General features: G+C 39.3%; 1 protein-coding gene across 1 annotated transcript; it reads left to right on the top strand.

The window, feature by feature from the left end:
• Positions 1-5,477: 5,477 nt before the first annotated feature.
• c7a (complement component 7a) lies at positions 5,478-12,095 on the top strand. Its single transcript, XM_026343660.1, has 18 exons — positions 5,478-5,644; positions 5,834-5,895; positions 6,036-6,114; positions 6,304-6,445; positions 6,537-6,681; positions 6,775-6,913; positions 7,761-7,904; positions 8,032-8,275; positions 8,579-8,689; positions 8,798-8,970; positions 9,054-9,282; positions 9,511-9,685; positions 9,779-9,866; positions 10,149-10,281; positions 10,863-11,051; positions 11,240-11,339; positions 11,461-11,645; positions 11,747-12,095. Exons 1-18 carry the CDS (start codon positions 5,630-5,632, stop codon positions 11,929-11,931), a joined length of 2,538 nt encoding a protein of 845 aa, XP_026199445.1. The 5' UTR covers positions 5,478-5,629; the 3' UTR covers positions 11,932-12,095.
• Positions 12,096-17,575: the final 5,480 nt, after the last annotated feature.

Raw genomic sequence — 17,575 nt, 5'->3', positions numbered from 1 at the left:
AGGAGGAGGAAGAGTAATTTCACCAGCCACTCCTGTGAGGGTAAATGCAGGGTGGCAATTTGTCTGCCAATAGAAGCGTCAATACAACAATCTACGATATTACAGTGACATAAAAAAAACTGTGTCCAGTAAAAGTTTCCCAATAAAAGTTTATTCCTCTTGAAATGTAACCAAAATGACACATGGTTAATTATTAAAAGACAATAAACTGGGAACTGAAATGATTCTGTTAGTCATACAGACAGGAAAACAGAACATGATTAAAGACAAGCATGTTGCCCTTCAACTAAACGTAGCTCAGTGAACAAACTCAAGCAGAGATCTGTTCAGCTGCTTTGTGGCAATTTAATGAAGCGCCAGGTGCAGTCGAAAGACAGAACAACAGCAGCCCAATCACCAGCCTGACCTGCCTTTAAAGAACCCCCCCCCACTAACTAATTTAGTTGGACTAAACCATCAGTGTATGAGAACTCTTACAAACACATATATACAGAATTTTGCCAAATTGCTGTTTACATATACATTATAATATCTGTGGGTGAGGTAATGTTTCATATATGTAAACTATACTGTACTGCTTCCATAAAACAGATCTACAATCTACAATCAACAATAGGCTCCCTCATGTTTTTTTTTTGCCTCAAAACCCCAGAGAAGAAGAAGAAGATGAGCATGCTCTTTTCTTTGAGGAAGAGGACCTATGTGAGTAACACAGGTACAGCACATAAACACATTTGATGTTAGTATTGGAAAAACCAAAGGGAAAGAGAAATCTGAAACCAAGACGACACAGTAAGTCAGAATAAAAGTGACCTTTTTGCTACCATACGTCCCTTTAAAATAGATTCCACTACTTCTGTCAAGTAGAATGGGGACTATATGTCATCTTCAAAACCAATAGCTGTGTCGAGTTTAACATCACTACAGTATCTGTTAACTAGTGAGGGAGAGATGAAGCCCTGTTGAAGCTAGGGATGGCAGAAACAAGGCCTTCTGAAGCTTTAAACAAGCGTTTGAATCATCCCCGCTGGTGACATCTGCTGAAAAAAATAATGAAACTGGGGTGGAGAGACCCAATAAATGTTGATTCAACAATCTGGAAGACATAAAGCCCATGTTTTATAGCCCACTGTGACTTCACAGAGGCGTCTTATTAGTTTATGTGTCAGTTTAATATGGTTATGTGTATATTATTTGACAACACCAAAGCTTGTACACATCATATATGACACACGTCTACAAATACGAGTGTATTTACCTTTTGATACCTTTACCTAATTGTGAGTTGGAGGCCAATGATCCACTGTGGTGACTTCTTCTAATATTTAATTAACAAAGATTTAGTCTAATCTGAAATGTTCCATGAAACAATTGTGACACGATCACATGACACTAACTGTGTTTTGGAGTCTTCCCATCACTGACTGAAGCATCAAAGATTTTCAACAATTTGAACTCAAAACAAACACAAATCACATGTTTCATGTCGGTATACGTTTTTACATTCAAAAATATATTGAGGTGTCTCCAGTAATATGAACAAAGCAGATTCTGTAATTCAAAACGCATGAGAAGGTGGTGAACGCGCTCCTGTGACTTTTGGACATGTAGGAAAATGGAGATTTTTCTTAAACAATATTTGTTCAGTGTGTGGTGAATATGGTTGTGTGTATGAATTTTACATATTATTTTTCAGGACTTACTAATGAGGACTAATACAATTTGTGATTTTGATGATTTCCAATGCTGTAAATTCATACATTTTTCCAATGCCCACTGCTAACCCTCAAGCTCTAGTGTTCAGCTTTGTACTACAGTAACAGTACTTAACTTGTCTGCTTGATTGTCTGATCCCCTCTAAAGTCCTCTTTCATGTTTTGTGTAGGACGTCCATGGCTGCCAAGGTCAATGGACTGCATGCTGTACCAGTGCAAATCTGAATACATTCAATTAGATATACTTTAACATGAGATGACGGAAAACAACACCCACAGCAAGTAAATACATTCAAGTTTATATTGTAATAGTCCTCATGCTAGAACTGACCACTGGTGCTTTATGACCTTGTTTATCTCAGCCTTTTGACTTGTGACCTTCTATGTGAAGCGGCTTGTTGCAGTATTCATAATGTTTTCAGTGAAAGCCATAGACAAGTAGGTTTTTTAAAAAAATGTTTTTAATGCACGTTTCAAGGAGCAATGTATAAAGTGTCCCTCGGAAATGGTTTCATGTTTACATTTTTTAGTATGACAAGATACAATTCTCCAGCACTTTGACAAAAAAGGCATGCTGATACTAATTTGCAGTGTCATCTCACTAGCTTAAACCAAGCTGTAAATAGTACAAACAGACAGAACATGACATCCAACAAAGGTCCCCAGGGACAATGCACTTGTCTGGAGTATGTGTTGTATCCACTAGGCCTGGGGTGGGCAATTCAAGCGGGGCACTGGCCCTGAGGTGCTCCAGGTTGTTAGGACATGAATTTGACATAAACAGAGTTGGAATATGGTATATTTGATGCTGGCGGACAGCAAGCACATAAGCTGCATACTCACTGTCAGTGTCAGTGTCTGTCGAAGCCTCACAGACTGTTGTTCTCTGGCAGACCAAACTTCCAGTGCAGATGGCGGTCAAACATGGCCCTCTGAACATCATGAGACCCACAGAAGCGGCACTAATGGAGGACATGGTCTGGTGGCCCATTGTCTGAGCCAACTGTTATTCTAGCTTGAGGTGCTGGAACTTGGCATGTTGCTGTACAGTAGCTGAATCATTTCGCATTTCGGGAGGGGTGGTATTTCAGAAATACAGGAAATCTTTTTTAGTCAGTACCTCAGTCTGTTATGCACTGAGGTACTGACTAGCACTGTATGCATCACTTATGTTTTGACTATATAGAATTTGTGATATGACCTGAGGTGACACTACTTAAACAATGCTCTCTCAGCTAATAATATTGTGTGTATGACTGAGATTGCATTCAGTTGATTAAAAAGATGTAAAGGCATATACAGATGTGAAAAAAATAAGCTTCTATTAAAGAAAGAAAACCCCACAGAGGTCACTGAAATAACCTGAAACTGAAATATGATATAAATTGATATAAAAATAATAATAAACAAATTTTGTTCTTAGCTGTTTTTAGTTGTGTTTTGTTATTATCCTGAAGGAACTGCAACTGAAACAAAGCTGTCTGACACTGGGCCACACGTTTTGCTCTAAAATGCCTTGATAGTGTTGGGATTTCATTGTACCCTGAACAAATTTGAAGATACCCGATTCCAGAAGGAGCAAAGCAGCCCCAGAACATAACCGAGCCTCCTCCATGTCCCATAGTAGGTAAAGTGTTCTTTTCTTTGTATGCTTTATTTGTGCATCTGTAAACATAGAGCTAATGTTATCTGCCAAAAACCAGTTTCCAGTTTTGTCTCATCTTTTCAAACTGCCAAACTGGCAAACTGACACTGATGTACCGGATGTCACCTTTAATGTCTTTAAAAGTTGTTCTGGGCTCTTCTATTTGTCATCAATTGTCCTCTTGTGGCCAAGGCCAGGGAGGTTGGCTACCGTCCCGTGGACCTTAAACGATTGAATAATATGTGAAACTGTAGTCACAGGGACATCAAGCTGCTTGGAGATGGTCTTACAGTCTTTACCCTAAACGTCCTGAGACAACTGTCTCTTTAGTTTTCAGTGTGGTACACACCATGATACCAAACAGGACAGTGAGCACTTTTCACCCTTTAAATGGGCAGAATGACTGATGACACGTGTGAAGACACCTATGATGCTAATTACAGGACACACTTTAGTTTAACATGTATGGTTAAATTATATACAATCCCTTCTAGGAAGTTATTTCAAGTTATTTAAGTAGCCATTGCAAGTTTTTTTTACTTTAACAGAAGGGTTCCAACACGTTTTCCTCATCTTTAATAATTATGCAAAGTACAATAAGTATTTTCTTGCTCAGTTTTCTACTCATTTCTGAGACAACTGAGATTGTTGGCACAAGGTGATTGTTTGAGCTTGTTTTTAAACTTGGTTCATTTTATGCCTCTGCTGTTGAGTGAGCACCAGAAAACGTATTTTCATTTTCCAAATCGTTGTCACTGTTTTAATGCAACGTTTTCTCTTTTGTAACTGGTTTCAAATTGAGCTGTTGACATATTAAATTTGTAGACAAAATTGTCTCTTGCTAAGATGGGCAGCAGGAATCGATGCTCACTAACACAACCTTGTCTGCCTTATGGCTGCTCAAGATATTTCATCTCCTCAGCTGCCAGTATGTGATGGATATGCACAATATGACCCGCATGACTGCCTGTGACAGCAGTTATGTCCATAATTAGACAGATGTGATGCCACATACAGTATGGGGACACCCTATTAAATGGCAATCTGAAGTTTGGCTGCAAAAGACGTCTCTGCAGATACACAGTACATCTGATTTTCATGTTCTTTATCATCAGTCTCCTGACCTGATTTTTTTTTTACGTCACTATTTTAATTGCTCAAAACTCAGTTCAAGCTCAACCTCTGATTATTTCCTGATAGATTTCTCCAACAAAATGGGAGGCCTTGTTGCAGTTTTGTGAAAAGTGTTGTAAGCTCCCGTGTATTCTGAGGAAATTTGCTCAGCCTTGAATCACACCGTGACGAGGAAATGGTTCTATGTTGCCCTCCAGTGCTTGCTGAACAAAATCACAGCTTAGTTCTCAGTTACTACATGTCTGTTTTAATTTAGTCTTTAAGGGTGTTGTTTGTTTTTTAACAGTGACCTTGGGAATGATTCAAGTCAAACTATTGACTGTTCAAATGAAACTATGTCTGTAACAGCATCATATCATACACAGAAACTTAATCAACAGATGACATTTCACACTGGTCATGGATCCATAGGTGTCAAATTCTGAGCAGGATGAAGACGCAAAAACACAAGCACTCACAGCACACTTCACTAATAGCATTAGCAATGACTCATTTCTTTTCAAATGTGACCCAGCAGTGGGCCCGCACAAACATAAGACCCTGGAGCTGAAGCAGCCAGGTGGAGCCATCATTAATTTAATTATTTCATTTACAGTTGTGCTTTTCCTGTTGACATATCAAACCTATTAGGTGTATTTCAGGGTCCTGGTAGCCTGCATACTGTCTCTTTAGCTCTGGCTCACCTAAATGGAACATTTATAGTTTCACCTGCTGTCGCAGCTGAGAATGTCAACTGTGAGAAAGGTCTATTAGCACAGTAATAACTGTGAGTGCAGCAGATGGAGATTCTCACTCCAAGAGGAATCTCTGTTTTCAGTTTCAGAATGATCCTCTGGAGGAGCTTTTTGGCAGGAGCTGCTGCAACTCGCAATTAGTTTTTTTCCCCCCACCTCTTGTCTGAAGCATAGACACACACAGGCACACACACACACACACACACACACACACACACACACACACACACACACACACACACACACACACACACACACACACACACACACACACACGCATAAAATCTCTTCCCTCAGGAAGCCCAGTTACTTGGAATGTCCCTTCGAGAGCTTCACTCTCTCTAACATAAACAAAGTTTAACCAGCGTCACAGCCTCTTCAAGACTTTTGTTTGCTGCACAATGGTCAACATGAAGGTAAGTTGATTTACTCCCAGTAACAGACATGACAACGTTTTTAGAAATGCAATGCACGGTTATTTATAACAGAGATCTGACTGTTTCTACCCTTTTTTTGTTGGTTGTAGCATGGTATGTTTAAACTGCTTCCCATTGTCTCCCCCTTTTCATTTTTTACTCCCTTTTCTCTGCATTCCTCTTCTTCAGGACATTGCACAACCTTTCTTAGCAGTTCTGTCGCTGCTGCTGTGTCTGTTCGCCTCCGAAGGGTAACTTTGTTATTTCTACTTCAGCATTAAAAGCCTAACATTGCACAACAGCAGAACAAAGCATCGCAACACAAATCAGCGGTGGCTATTTGGTTTCACTGAATTTCCATGGTTACACTTTGGGGATTGTTTTTCTCCAGGTTTTGTAACCAGAGGGTTAATTGTCAGTGGGGGCCTTACGGTGAGTGGTCGGAGTGTGATGGCTGCACCAAACTACAGGTATGTATGATTAATTAAAATGATTTAATTTGCTTGTTTTTCACTCACAATGTCCTGTAAAACCTTTTTCAAGCGAAAGTTAAAACTAAAAAGTAAATAAATTGACGCTTTTTAAAGAGATTTTGTTTAAGATTGAAGATATAGTAAAATGACTTTCATGTTTCTTTGTCACTCTGTCGTGTGTTGCAGACTAGAAGCCGAGCCATGGCTGTTTATGCTCAATTTGGAGGGAACCCTTGTGACGGAGCACGAACTGAGACCAGGTCCTGTGAAACCACAAAAAGCTGCCCTCTAGAGGATGGATGTGGAAACAGGTTTCGCTGTCGTTCAGGTTTGAAGAGAACTGTCTACATCTGCAATCTCATGGAATAAAAAAACAAACAAAAAACCCATCCCTGAGTTGTCTGTCCTTTGGCTTTTAGGGAAGTGTGTGAGCCAGTCCCTGGTGTGCAATGGAGATCAGGACTGTGAGGAAGATGGACTTGATGAAAATGGTTGCAGCAGTCAAATTCATGATGTTTGTCAAAACTCAGTTCTCCCACCAAACATTGAACTACTAGGACTTGGGTAAGTTAAAAAAATCTTTCATTGGAGCCATTTGTTTTTGTGTACCCATTCAAGTACAGACAAATGGGTGAGATCATTTTACTGCTTCTGTAGGTTTGATGTGGTGTCCGGAAAGCAGAGGGGCAGTGTCATCAACACAAAGAGCTTTGGGGGGCAGTGTCGCGTCCTCTTCAGCGGTGTCCACAATGCTGCCTACAGACTGCCCCTTAGTACAATACATTACAGCTTCATGGTTGGTCACTCAGGAAATGCCTAAAATTACATTTAATATTGATACTTATTTCAGCTGTAAAGGTATCCTCCAGATTTTTGTTTACATTAGGTTTTCAGTGTCAAAGCCTTCTGTAATATCTGTTATTGTCTTTCAAGTGTTCCTTGCTCCAATAGTGACATATCTGAGCATTGTCTAGTCTGCCAGCTGTATGCTTACTATCTTAACTAAACTACTTTGTTGAGGTGAGAGGAAAGTTGTGGTCATTGCTGAAATTTTGCATTTGAAGGACAGATAATGACAACTGATCCACTCCCTATTTTAGAGCATTGTGATCCATTCTTCATTTGGAATTAATATACTTGACTCGCCATACCAAAATGCTATGTCTAGGTAAAGGAAATCAATGCTACTACCAGTGCTCACATTACTGTAACACATAGGGAATTAGTCTGAAATGTAGTAAACATAGTAGTTTGTAACTTCAGTAGCACAAATGAGAAAAGTAACACTACTTTGGCTGTTTAGAAATGTAATTTGAAAAATATCAAATTGAAAAAATGATTATTTGTTCATGCAACAGTTTTGAAATAACGTCATCAGATTTCTTCAGCGTCACTAGAGTTCAAAGTAGGCTACATTTTAAAAGTCAGTATCTCATTCTAGTTCATCTTTGTGCTTTTTGTACTTGTTTAACACTTGTTGAAGGATTGATTCAACAAGTGAATGGAGATTGCAATGTAATCATGATAGCATAATATCTTACACACACATATCTTTAATTTAAAGCTCCATTGCTCCATCAGTTGGGTTTCTCATATTTCTTAATTCTGTGACTTACTGGACTTTGTGGAAATTCTTTTCTCAGGTTAAAGCTCAGAATGACTTCAACGATGAGATGTTTAACAGTAAGTGGCACTATGCAAAGGACATTGTAAAGAGAGGGACCGTCTCTGGGACAACAACTGGCTATCACAACTATGACTTTCATGAGACTGTGGACAATACAAAGGTTTGTGGGAATCTAAAAGCACTTTGTCTTTAACAGTAAGTCCCAGTGATGACACATCTTGTTTTGTAAAAGAGCTACAAATTAGAAAATAAGATCAGTCAATGATTTTTTTTTTTCCTCCTTTCAGAACCACAGACTTTTGATTTTGAAGAACGACATAGAAGTAGCTCAGTTCCAAAGTAATGCTCCTCAGTACCTCCCGATGTCTGAGGAGTTGTGGAAGGCACTGGCCAGACTCCCATCTGTCTATGACTACTCTGCCTACAGGAAGGTTTTGGAGAGGTTTGGAACGCACTACGTGTCTGAAGGAAACCTCGGAGGCTCCTTCAAAGTTGTCGCCAGGGTTGATGAAGAAACTGAGAAACGCATGGGTGAGGAGAGTGTTAGCAGCCTAACAGGCTGAGATCAGCACCTGTTTACTAGTTTACCTGTTTTCGAGGGAACTGAAAATAACTAAATTCACTTTTGTCTACATAATACATTAAAATTGCAATAAACTGAGCAGTAAAAAGATGATTAATATGCTTGGTATGCCTGCCATACGTATGCCAAGGAATGAAAAGGTGTAGAACAGAAGCCCAATTAGAAACATTTTCAGAATATTTATGTTTGCCAGTGAATTTACTAGATGCTTTAGTTAACCTGTTCTTCCTTTGGATTTTTTTGTCTTCAAGTCTCGGAAAGTGAGCAGTACGATGAATGTTCAAGGACTAAACGGTGGATTCTTATATTTCCCCTCACCATCGTTAAATGCAAGCGTGGAGGGCATCAGAGCTCATCAACCAGTAAAATAGTTTGATGTTAATTCTACAAATATTCAAGTTTATAAAAGAACCTGAAATCATTGAATCTCTGTTCTCATCTTTATATCATCTCTGCCTTTCCAAAACCAGGCATACCTGTTAATTCCAGAAATGAGGTGAATAAAGTGTATGTGGATGGAGGAGACGTTAAACATATTGCAGCACTGAAGAGCATGGCGCTCACTGATCCTGCGAAGAACTGGGAAATTTACTCGAACTGGGCTGATTCGATTAGATCATTTCCACAGATCACAAATCAAAAGGTGAGGTAAAGAAAACTTTCAAAACAATTATTTATTTTAGCATATCAGCAACACAATGGCTCTTAACTTTTGTGTTTTGGCAGTTGAGGCCATTGTCGGAGTTGGTGAAGGAGGTTCAGTGTGCCGGGGTGAAGAAGCTCTACCTCCACAGAGCTATAGAGCAGTATATTACCGAGAGTGACGCCTGTCACTGCCGGCCCTGCAGAAACAATGGCATGGTTGTCATGGATGGATATGAATGTAAATGCATCTGTAAGCCTGGCACATCAGGACTGGCCTGTGAACTGGGAACTGAAGCCGAGGGTCAGCTTGGTGGGTGTTTCTTACTAATGCATTCAGTTTGACCTCGGTAAAGATAATGTTTGACTGAATCATTTGGCTTTAAGAAAAACATGTTTTTGTTTTTTTTCTGCATTATATGATGAATTGCCTTCACGAAACCCCTGAATGTGACCAGCCTGGGCAGTGATACATGCACATTCACATGCACTCAGATTTAGTTCTTGCTTCTGTTGCTCCCATTTATTTCTTTAATCTTAGGCGTGATCCACGGTAGTTGGTCCTGTTGGTCTGCCTGGTCATTGTGTTCTGGGGGTCGGAGGTCACGAAGTCGTTCCTGCTCTAATCCATCTCCTCAAAATGGCGGACAGTCCTGTATTGGTGAAAGCTTTGAGACATCTGTCGACTGTGAGGACCAAGACCTGCAGTACTTAAAGTGAGAGTGGGTTTTATGTTGAAGTATATATTTTGTTACAGGTGCAATCAGTGCAACATGATTGAACATACACAATGTTCTATTTTTCAACAGAACCATGGAGCCTCAATGTTTTGACCAAACTCTCCCAGCAAGTCAGAAATGTGGAACCCCACCTGCTCTGGTCAACGGTTACATCCTGGTAAAAATAAAGCTAAACTTGAATTTACTGAACTTTGTGGGACTAATTACTGCAAAGATTGTAATCACACAAATTTTCTTTGATATGGAATCATCATTTACCAGAAGCCAACTGTGCAGTGCTCTTCTAATGCTACTCTATTTATTTAGTTTCTGATGCATATTAGAAGCCAAACACTGAAAGTGTTGCCAGTTTTAAGGATCTTTGTGTTATCATGGTTTTTGTATGAGACTACTGTAGAAGTGAATCATTGAATGGATTCACATTTTTTTGTCACCACAGGACCCTAAGGACATTTATCTTGTGGGTAGTAAGGTTGAGTACACCTGCACAGAAGGTTTCCATCTTGTTGGTCCCACCACCTTAGAATGTCGTGCTGATCAAACCTGGTCTGCCAATCCTGGACAGTGCAAAGGTGAGTACTTATGATCAAACACAATTGTAGTACACACGGGACTCAGAAGAGTGCACAACTCAACACAGCTATATGCCCTTAGGTAAAAAGTCACTTAACACATTACATTCCCCACTGAATACAACAGCATGGATAAGATGTTATGCACACTAACACCTAACGCAGCACTATCACCTTACAAGTGAGCTAAAATCCCATTGTACCTGAACTAAAGCCATTAAAGCTGCTAAACAGGAGCAGATAAGTGTTGAATTGTTCATACTTTAACAAGAATTAATCACAAATTTTCCTAAACAGCTTTCCGTTGTACACACACAAAACACAAAAAATGCACAGCATGCAATTAGCAGACTTGGCAGAAAAAAACGTGTCAATGCTTCCACCCATAATCAACCCAATCTATTGTAATGAAATGTGAAACTCTTGTGGCACACAACCTTTGAAATGATATAAAAATCACAAAACAAAGTCACAGTCACACATCAAATATAAAGAATGACGTGTCATTGAATTTAAAACCCAGCTACACAATCATAATGATGTACAGTGTGACTGTGTTAAGGTCTGAACTTTTCTTCCAGCCTCAACCTGCAGAATTCAACCCCTTGCTAATGGAGTCATAGCCTCTCCTTTAAAGCAGACCTACGGTATAGGGGAGTCAGTTACCTTGTCCTGTCCAGAGGGTAGACGGTTGCTTGGAGAGGCAACAGTAATATGTGACCCCAGTCTGCATTTTTCTCCAGACCCAGCAACTATCAAATGCAGCCCAGGTAAATTTTACTCAAGGTTTTACTCTGATGGATAGCACAGGACCACCGTGTAACAAGATGTGACTGCAGTAAATGGTGCCCCACGTATCGTTTTAACCTTGTTAACGTTCACTGTTTGAAATATATTTTTTAATGCATGCAGTCAATCATATGTCATTTTAAAAGAACAACTTGCATCTTTCCCACAGCCGACACACAAGAAGCACATGTAAGTCCTGTGGTTCAGTGTAGACTGTGGGAGAAGCTTTCAAGAGGAAAATGCGTTTGCAAAATGCCTTTCGAGTGCACGTATGTTTACTCTTCTAATCTTCAATTTGTTCATGCAACCTTCTGAAAAACTGACAGATTTTCTAATTCTATTGTTTTTCTATTCTGAGTTTTTGACGATTTTTTGTTTTTTTAATACCAGTTCATCTCTGGAGTTGTGTGCCACTTCTCCTGGGAGTACAAAATCAGTTCTCATGAATGTTTGCAAAATGCACGCATTGCAGTGTATGAAGAAGAACCAAATAATAGCAGAAGACAGCACCTGCAAGTGGCCACAGCGCAACACAACAGGTTGTACCAACTGTCACATGTGGGAGAGCTGTGACGGTAGGAGCACTTGTGATTCAAATAACTGGATCCAAAATATTCAAAATGCCCAGTATTTGTAATAAAGAGTCCTTCATCCCATCTTTACGTCATTCTTCCAGATCAAACCAGCATGTGTCGCTGTAAAGACTCTGCAGATTGCGTGACTCCTGGATTAAATGTGTGTATTCGTATTGGGGAGGATGTGACTGCAGAAACACAGACCATGAGTGAGTGTGAAGCAGGACTACGGCGATGTAAAGGAGAAACCGTGTCCGTGGTCAGCATCCTACCTTGCACTGCCTGAGAATTTAGGAAGAAGCCTGACTTACTTCTCATCTTTGATTCCTTTTATACCATGATACTTTAATATTATTTTTTAAATGCATTGTTTAAATTGCCACTACTTAATGCACAGTATATTTTTGCATATATAAAAAAAATAAATAGCAGAATATCAGCAATGTTTAATTTTCCTCATTGTTCATTTTTATTGTACTGATATTAATACCTTAACAGTACAGTATGTGTTGTTGCCTTGTGTGGATCTTGGTTTTGAGGAAAAGAGTTTTGCCAGTGTCTCTTGAGATAATGTTTGAAAATCTGTGTTGTGGACTATGATGTATTTCAAAAGATGTCCTCTGCTTACTAAACCAGATAGTACTCAGCCTGCCAAGCAAACCCCTGCTGACAGTCTATTCCTGCCTCTGGCTTGCTGCTCTCTCATGGTATAAGCGTGTGTGAACCTGCCTATGAAACTGTGTTGAGACACATTGTGTGCAGATCAGACATAAATGCATATTGCTCCTAGATGCACATCCATCATTTAGACTGTTACACACAAGGTTGGTGAGTGAGACACAGATGTTAGTAATGCTCAAGAACTAGCACACCCGGCCATACTATTTAAGGGATGATACACACAACAATGATACTCATCAGAACATCTGCATTGTAATTTTCTACTTTTTTTTTTACCTTGTTTATGGTTTATTTTGAATATAATTGCACTACATCGCAGATGTTTGTCTTACATTGTTTCACGAAAAAAGGAAGCCAAAGAAAAAATAAGCAAAGTGGCATAAATATTGAGGTATTAGCTACAGAAAGCCAAATTATTGCAAATTATTAGTGTCCTAATTTGTAATTAGTCTATTATTTGTATGTCATAGTTTGATTTGTTCACACCAACTTATTCGATAAGTTTGTCATTTGGTGATTTGTCTCTAACCCATGGGCATTTTTGTATCCTACATGTACATGTAGAAAGATGGCAGGGACATTAAAACCTGAAGAGATAAAATGATACAGTATTGCACAATTATGCAGTTGAGTTTCGAGCATGCATTTTAACTGGTGAGTTCGACATAAACAAACTTGTTGGAAATATGATCCGGTTTCTTCTGAAGGAGAACACATTAATTATTTGCATGATCACTGTCTGAGATGTTCAGGGCAGAAGATGGTCAAAGATGGCCCCTCTGCACATCATGAGACCACAGAAGCAGCACTGATGGAGGGTTGGACAGATGCCAGACAGTACTGTTGGTCCGTTGGTCCATTGTCTGAGCCAGCTGTTAGCGTCATGTGCATGACATTTTTCTGTGATAATTTCAGAAATACAGGAAATTGCCAATTTAGTCATTAACTCAGTCTATTATGCACTGAGGTAATGACTAGTACTGTATGCATCACCTACACTTTGAATGTCTTGTCAAACGCAAAGTCTTGTATTTTGACCTTTTATGTAACCTCATGTAAACATTTTCTCTATTATTGATATTGTAAACATGACAGACAGAATTATAAAGCTGGGTATTTTAATAAGGCTCTGTCTTCCCACATGTAATGTCATCTCTGCAGTACCTACCTGGATTTCTGGACCTGAAAAAGTAGGCTTGAATGATATGCTCACCTTGTTGTAGCTTTGTTTTTCAGTGATTGAGGGGCTGATACGTTTGGCACCAAGTGTAATTGCCACTGTCGCAAATGTCTTTTGCAACTTGTTTTAAATTGAGCTGCTGACACATTTAATTTGTAAACGCAAAGATGGGCAGCAGGAAATGATGCTCACTAACATAACCTTACCTGCTCAGTGTCTGCTCAAACATTTCATCTCTTCAGCTGCCAGTTTGTGATGGATATCCACAGTATGCCCCCTAACTGCCTGTGGCAGCAGATGTGTCCATGATTAGACAGATGTGGTTGACACATGGAAATATGGTAACGGCTCCTTGAATGTCAGTCTCACAATAGGCAGATCCACAGTAAAGGTGGTTGTCTTGCACTTAATTGTCCAGTGTCCTGACCCCTCTCAACATAAAAAAATGTTTTAACGTTAACTTTCAAATTGTTCACTTCAAGCTCAATAATGGGTTTTTGCTACAAACTAGAGGAACTCATTTAGGTTTTCTCCACCAAGGGCATGATTTCCTTAAGGTCTGTGTGAACTAGATCACATGCAGCTTAGAAAATGGCATGGTTTTCCTTGTTTTCATTTAATTTAATTAATGTATGAGGACTTTACATTAGATTTTTAAGTATACTGATATTCAATTTCTATTCAAAGTTGAAGTTTTATGTTGACGTATATGTTCTGTAACATTTATATTATCTTCAAAAAGAGGAGGTTTCACACTGATTTTCATTAAGACATTGTTCAAACAGCATCATCTTTTTTATCTTTTTTCTACAGACCCATGGCCACTGGTTAAATCAATGTCCACATCCTGGTAAGAAGGAAACCAAACTTCTACTGAACATTGTGGAACTACTTATAAAGATTTAATCCTTTTACAATCATACTAATTGGAACTTCTCCAGTATTAGGTCAGTATAACCCAGAGGCCACATTAGTGTTGCCCGTAATAATATAATTGAATTTGTCTTTACATCCGTCAGCTTGAGTGACCAAAGAATACACACCCAGAATTTAATGATGTAATTTGCTGAACCTAATTATCTGGTTTCTAAAGCACATTTGAGACCAAACATGCATCAAGAGTTGCCAAAATGGGAGATGAAAGAACTTTTAAAACTGTACTTTGCTTAATAGGGTCTCTAAACAAGAGCTGTTTAAAAAATATCTTCTGTGAAAGAGGCCTTGTTATTCATATTTATTTAACTTCATTTCTGTCCCTGTTAATTTGTTTTTTAACAGAACTACAAAATGCAAGTTGTCAACCATTTTCATCAGGACAAGACTTCAAGGACATTTATTTGGTGTGTAGTAAGGTTGAGTAGTAGCACTGAAGATTTCTTTATGTTAGTCACACCACCCTGAAATGTACTGCTGATCAAACCTGCTCTGCCACTCCTGGACAGTGCAGAGTTGAATACCTACAAGTAAAGTTTAACATTTGCGATCTTAATGAAATACAGTTTAATTTTTGTTTAAGTCAAACCCGTTCTGCCAGCCTCTAGCTGCAAGATTGACTCATTTAACTGACGTTCTTCTTTTTCTCATTATATTAATGAGTTTTGATCTTTCATGCAAGTTCATCTCTGGAGTTGTGTGCCAGTAGCTTCAATCCTTTTATAATCAAACCATTTGGAACTTCTCCAGTACTGGGTCAGAATAACCCAGAAGGCCAAATTATAGTGTTACTCCTAAGATTACAATTCAACTGATGGTACTCCGGTAGCTCAGTTGGTAGAGCAGTCGTCAACCAACCCTAGAGTTAGTGGTTTGATCCCTGGCTACTTGTTGGGGTGTCCATGAACAAGTCACCGAAACCCCATGGTAGTGCTGATATGCACTGTCTGGCATGTGTCCAACCACAGGATTCAATTATGTCATTATCATTATCATCACTTCTTCTGGGAGTAGCAAAATTGGTCCTCGTAAATGTGCGCAAAATGTATGCACTGCAGTGTCTGAGGAAGAGCCAGTAATAGCAGAATACAGCACCTGCAAGTGGCCACAACACAACCAGTTGCACCAACTGTCACATGTGGGAGACTTGTGATGGTAGAGGCACTTATGATTCAAATAACTGGATCCTAAATATCCACAGTGCCCGGTATTTGCCATCAGGAGTCATTTGCCCCGTTCATTTTTCACCTTTATGCCATTCATACAGGTCAGACCAGCATGTGTCGCTGTTAAGACTCTGCAGATTGCATGACTCCAGGATTAAATGTGCGTGTGCTCGTACTGGGGAGGATGTGACTGCAGTGACACAGACCACGAGTGGGTGTGAAGCAGCTACAGCGATGTAAATGAGAAACAGTGTCCAGTGTCAACATTTTACCTTGCACTGCCTGAGATTCAAAGAAGGCTGATTGATGACTCTCATCACCGTCTTCCTGTTACAGTTAATCCTCCTATTTACATTTAATAAATATAGTTTTTAAGGACCACTTTATACTTTTTATGAATGCATAAAAACAACTGTATTAAGATAAGGAATAAAAAGCAGAGCACCAGGGATGCTTCACTTTTTATTTTTTTCTTTATAACACTTATAGTGGGAGATACTCTGTCTCACCTCCAAAATAATTACATGTAAATTCTGTAAATATCAAAGACAAATTGGTGACACTGCATCCTTTATAGGTTTTGCTGTTGTTGCCTTTGCAGGCAACCTGACTTCTTAAAATATACTGCTCAGGTTGTATACACAACAGGCTGCAGAAAGTAGGTCTTGGTTTTGAAGAAAAGAGTTTTGCTAGCGTCTCTTGAGATAATGTTTGAAAATCTGTGTTCTGGACTGAGATGATGTATTTCAAAAGATGTCCTCTGCTTACGAAACCAGACAGTGCTCAGCCTGCCAGGCAAACCCCTGCTGACAGTCTATTCCTGCCTCTGGCTTGCTGCCCTCTCATGGTGTAAATGCATGTCTGTGCCTGATTTTGCCTGTGAAACAGTGAAGACACCAGCTATTTAATGTCTCCCCATCACACCAAAACACATTTTGTTGGCTGATGTGCCTCCCTCAGTTTTACTATGTTTTACAAAAAGAGAGTAAAACACGGTAAAACTGAGTGAATGTGAGGAAACTGCTAGAAAATGCTCTAAAACTATCACATAAGGCATCATGTACACAAACTGACATAGAGAACCTTTTTGTCTGAGAATATTTCAAGCATATTTGGGAAGGCTCTTACTCCTCATGAGCCCAAAACCCATTAATTCTAATTAACTCAAAATAAATATAGATGGTGTATATGGGCCCGCATAGCTGGTGGAAATCTGTGCATGAGGTTACCTGCGGAAGACATGACACCAAGATGCACTATGGGAAGAAGGCTAAATAGGGGAGACAGTGTAATGTTACACTGGAAAACCTTAGGCTTCTGGCATCCATGCAGGTTTTCCTTTAACATGTACCACCTGCACAATTTTTGCAGGCCCATTACACCCTTCACGGCAACGAAATTCCCAGAAGGCAGTGGGAATAATGTCCTGCCAAACTTCAAAACTTGTTCAGGAATAGTTTGAGGAACATAAAAGGGATTTAAAGGTGTTGTCTTAGCTTCCAAATTCCTCAGCTCTCAATCCAAGTGGCATGAATCCCACCTTGTAACTTGTAGGAATTCATGGTCCTCTGTTGTATTTACATTCACACTTATGTTCAAATTTACTGCTTACTGAGAGTTGTGAAATAGCCTAACCTGCATGTCTACATTTTAGGAAATAATCTACACACACACTGTGGATGAACAGTTTGTCCTTTACTAATAAATATATTTAAGTCCAGAAGCTAGAGTAGATGACCATCTGGACCCTGTCCTGTCCGACGTCTAATCTAAATTCATTCTATTTTACCAATCTTCTGTAAATGTAAAAGAAAGCTGCTTGTTTTGGATTTAAGAAAAGATTATCTGGCTTTTCTTTCTCCCTCTCTTGCATTTCCACAACTTTATTAGGCCCCAAATCCTCCCAGATAGACCACAAACAGGCTTAACAGTGTGGGACGATCCATCTCAACAACCAAAATAGCATGAAT

Source organism: Anabas testudineus, chromosome 9, assembly GCF_900324465.2.
Source record: "Anabas testudineus chromosome 9, fAnaTes1.2, whole genome shotgun sequence".
NCBI classification, from domain to species: domain Eukaryota; kingdom Metazoa; phylum Chordata; class Actinopteri; order Anabantiformes; family Anabantidae; genus Anabas; species Anabas testudineus.
The sequence above is the reverse complement of the archived record's forward strand: the minus strand, read 5'-3'. Positions and strand labels throughout refer to the sequence as shown.

Excerpts from the sequence above, each read along its gene's own strand:
- c7a (XM_026343660.1), top strand. Across the intron at positions 6,914-7,760 it reads CAATACATTACAGCTTCATG|GTTAAAGCTCAGAATGACTT; the intron begins GTTGGTCACTCA and ends TTCTTTTCTCAG. Across the intron at positions 9,686-9,778 it reads CAAGACCTGCAGTACTTAAA|AACCATGGAGCCTCAATGTT; the intron begins GTGAGAGTGGGT and ends ATTTTTCAACAG.